General features: G+C 35.2%; 1 protein-coding gene across 1 annotated transcript; it reads left to right on the top strand.

Annotated features, from left to right (window-relative positions):
• Nucleotides 1–20: 20 nt before the first annotated feature.
• Nucleotides 21–1882, top strand: LOC117117833. The gene is made up of 3 exons (XM_033262306.1): nt 21–152; nt 806–1478; nt 1762–1882. Exons 1-3 carry the CDS (start codon nt 21–23, stop codon nt 1878–1880), a joined length of 924 nt encoding a protein of 307 aa, XP_033118197.1. The 3' UTR covers nt 1881–1882.
• The last annotated feature ends 293 nt before the right edge of the window (nt 1883–2175 follow it).

Raw genomic sequence — 2175 nt, 5'->3', positions numbered from 1 at the left:
AATATATATTGTTTGCAGGTATGTGTGTAGGTACGATATACACGGCAACTTTTGTAGTAACTGCAAAAACATTTACAACTCGCCTTCCTCAAGTGAATGCTGCTCTGCTCGTTACATGCGTTGCATCAAATGGGTTCGCTCCATTGATTCAGGTGAGAATATTGCATAACTCGTATAATTATATATATTGAAATTCAGATTTTTATATTTTGACATTTTCTACAGCTATACGATTAATTGCATACACATATGTACATTTTCCAGTAATCATTCAAGATATCTAGATAATGCTATATGCTTAGGTTTTCATAACAGGTAGTCAGTAAATCAACGATAGCTTTTTATTAGTTTATCATGATTTGATCAATGTATTAAAAATGTATTTAATCCATTTTATAAAAATTACCTCTAATAGTTTGTTCACTATTTTCAACTGTTATTGTATTTAAGCCTGGTTCTCACGAGAGCCCTAGTATCCGATCGGGAGCTAACCGGTAGCGCTAACCGTTAACACCTGCGTGAGAACGCCCGATCGGTTATCGCTAACCGTTAGCAGTATACGGATACAGCTAACGGTTAGCAAGTTGAGCACGTTTTTATAATCAACCAATCACACGTAGGCGTTTACAATTTCCAGTTTCGTATTGGCCAGTGATTCGATCATCATATTTTTGGTATCCAGATCGGGATTTTCTCGTATGGACGCACGACAGCTAACGGTTAGCAGGATCCTGATCCTCCTTACCGTTAGCAGCCGTGTGAGAACATAGCCATAAAAAATGAAATGTTTATTGTATTTTCCCAGAAATTGGTGGATGATTACGGGTGGAGAGGTGCCATTGCTATCGTAGCTGCAGCTCACTTGCATGTGACGGTTGCATCCTTCCTGCTGAACCCCAGTGTTGGCAAAGTTGAATTAGATCCCCGGGATACTGAAGATAATTATCAAACTGACCTAGAAAATCATTTTAAAAACATTCATGGATTGTTTAAGAAAACATTGAAACGTCTTCATCTGGAAGTCTTCAGCAATAACCGTCAGTTGCTAGCATTGTGTCTGTCTGTAATAATCGGAGGCCTTACTATTACGTCATTTAGTTTGTTTTTTGTTCCATATGCTGTAGACTCAGGCATCTCTCCTATTGACGCCAGTGAGATTTTGTTGGCATCAGTTATTCCATGCGCTTTGATTAGACTTTGTCTACTTTTATTTGGTGATATTGACGTTACTATGATAATAAAAATATATGCAGTTGCACAGTTATTCGAATTAACATCGTTTTTTATATTTTCAATTGGACATAGTGCTTTGATGTTTTACATTAGCTCAGCTTTGCACGGACTCGGGTTTGGAATGGGATGGTACGGATATGTTACTTTGGCGACTAAGTTTGTTAGAAAAACAAATGAAATAGATGACGCAATTTCCTGGATATTGTTGGCAGATGGAGTAGGATCGATATCAACAGCAATTGTAGGTAAGAAGATGTACCGGTATTTATGATAAAAAATAAAAAAATCTACAAACTCAGTCTAGAATTTATGTAACTAAACCGAATAAACACTAAAAAATATCTTTAGTCATTAATGACACAACATTTGCAGTGTATATTATTGGTTTGGCGTTTGTTTAACTCCCAGTAAAAATTGATTACTGAAACAAAAAAATACATTTTTTGAATTTTTAAAAATTCATTTTTTTTTTTTTGTGGTATTCAATGATGATTCTAACCAATGCAATTTATATGTATATTTGTTTAGGTTTCTCTGTCAACAGTTACCGTCTCGGTTTTCAAATAGGCTGTGGCATCCAATTAATTGCGGTCGTATTGGTAGTATACATACTTATACTGCAGAAAAGAAAGCCGAACAACATCTGAAAAAAAAAGGGTCTGTAAAGAATATGAAGCCTCCTTCTGACCCTAAATAAGGAGAAAGTGCTTTATCTTCTGAAGGTTTCTCTAAGATGGAACACAAGGACATCTGTTTGTTGATAGATCATTTTTGTGCTAAGTTCCATGCCTGTGGAATTGTCTAACTTAACCGAAGACGCTATTCTCTGCAATGAAGATTATCTGTGAAGATTATGAAGCACTTTAGAGAAAATTGATTTTGATTTGGTGCTATAGTAAATTTCATTTATTATTAATTTATTATTATTACCAAAGTGTATGA

The sequence above is a fragment of the Anneissia japonica genome, unplaced genomic scaffold (genome assembly GCF_011630105.1).
Source record: "Anneissia japonica isolate Jap-2015-1 unplaced genomic scaffold, ASM1163010v1 scaffold195108_len2175_cov161, whole genome shotgun sequence".
NCBI lineage: Eukaryota > Metazoa > Echinodermata > Crinoidea > Comatulida > Comatulidae > Anneissia > Anneissia japonica.
Note: the sequence above shows the minus strand (reverse complement) of the source record. Positions and strands in the feature narration are given on the sequence as shown.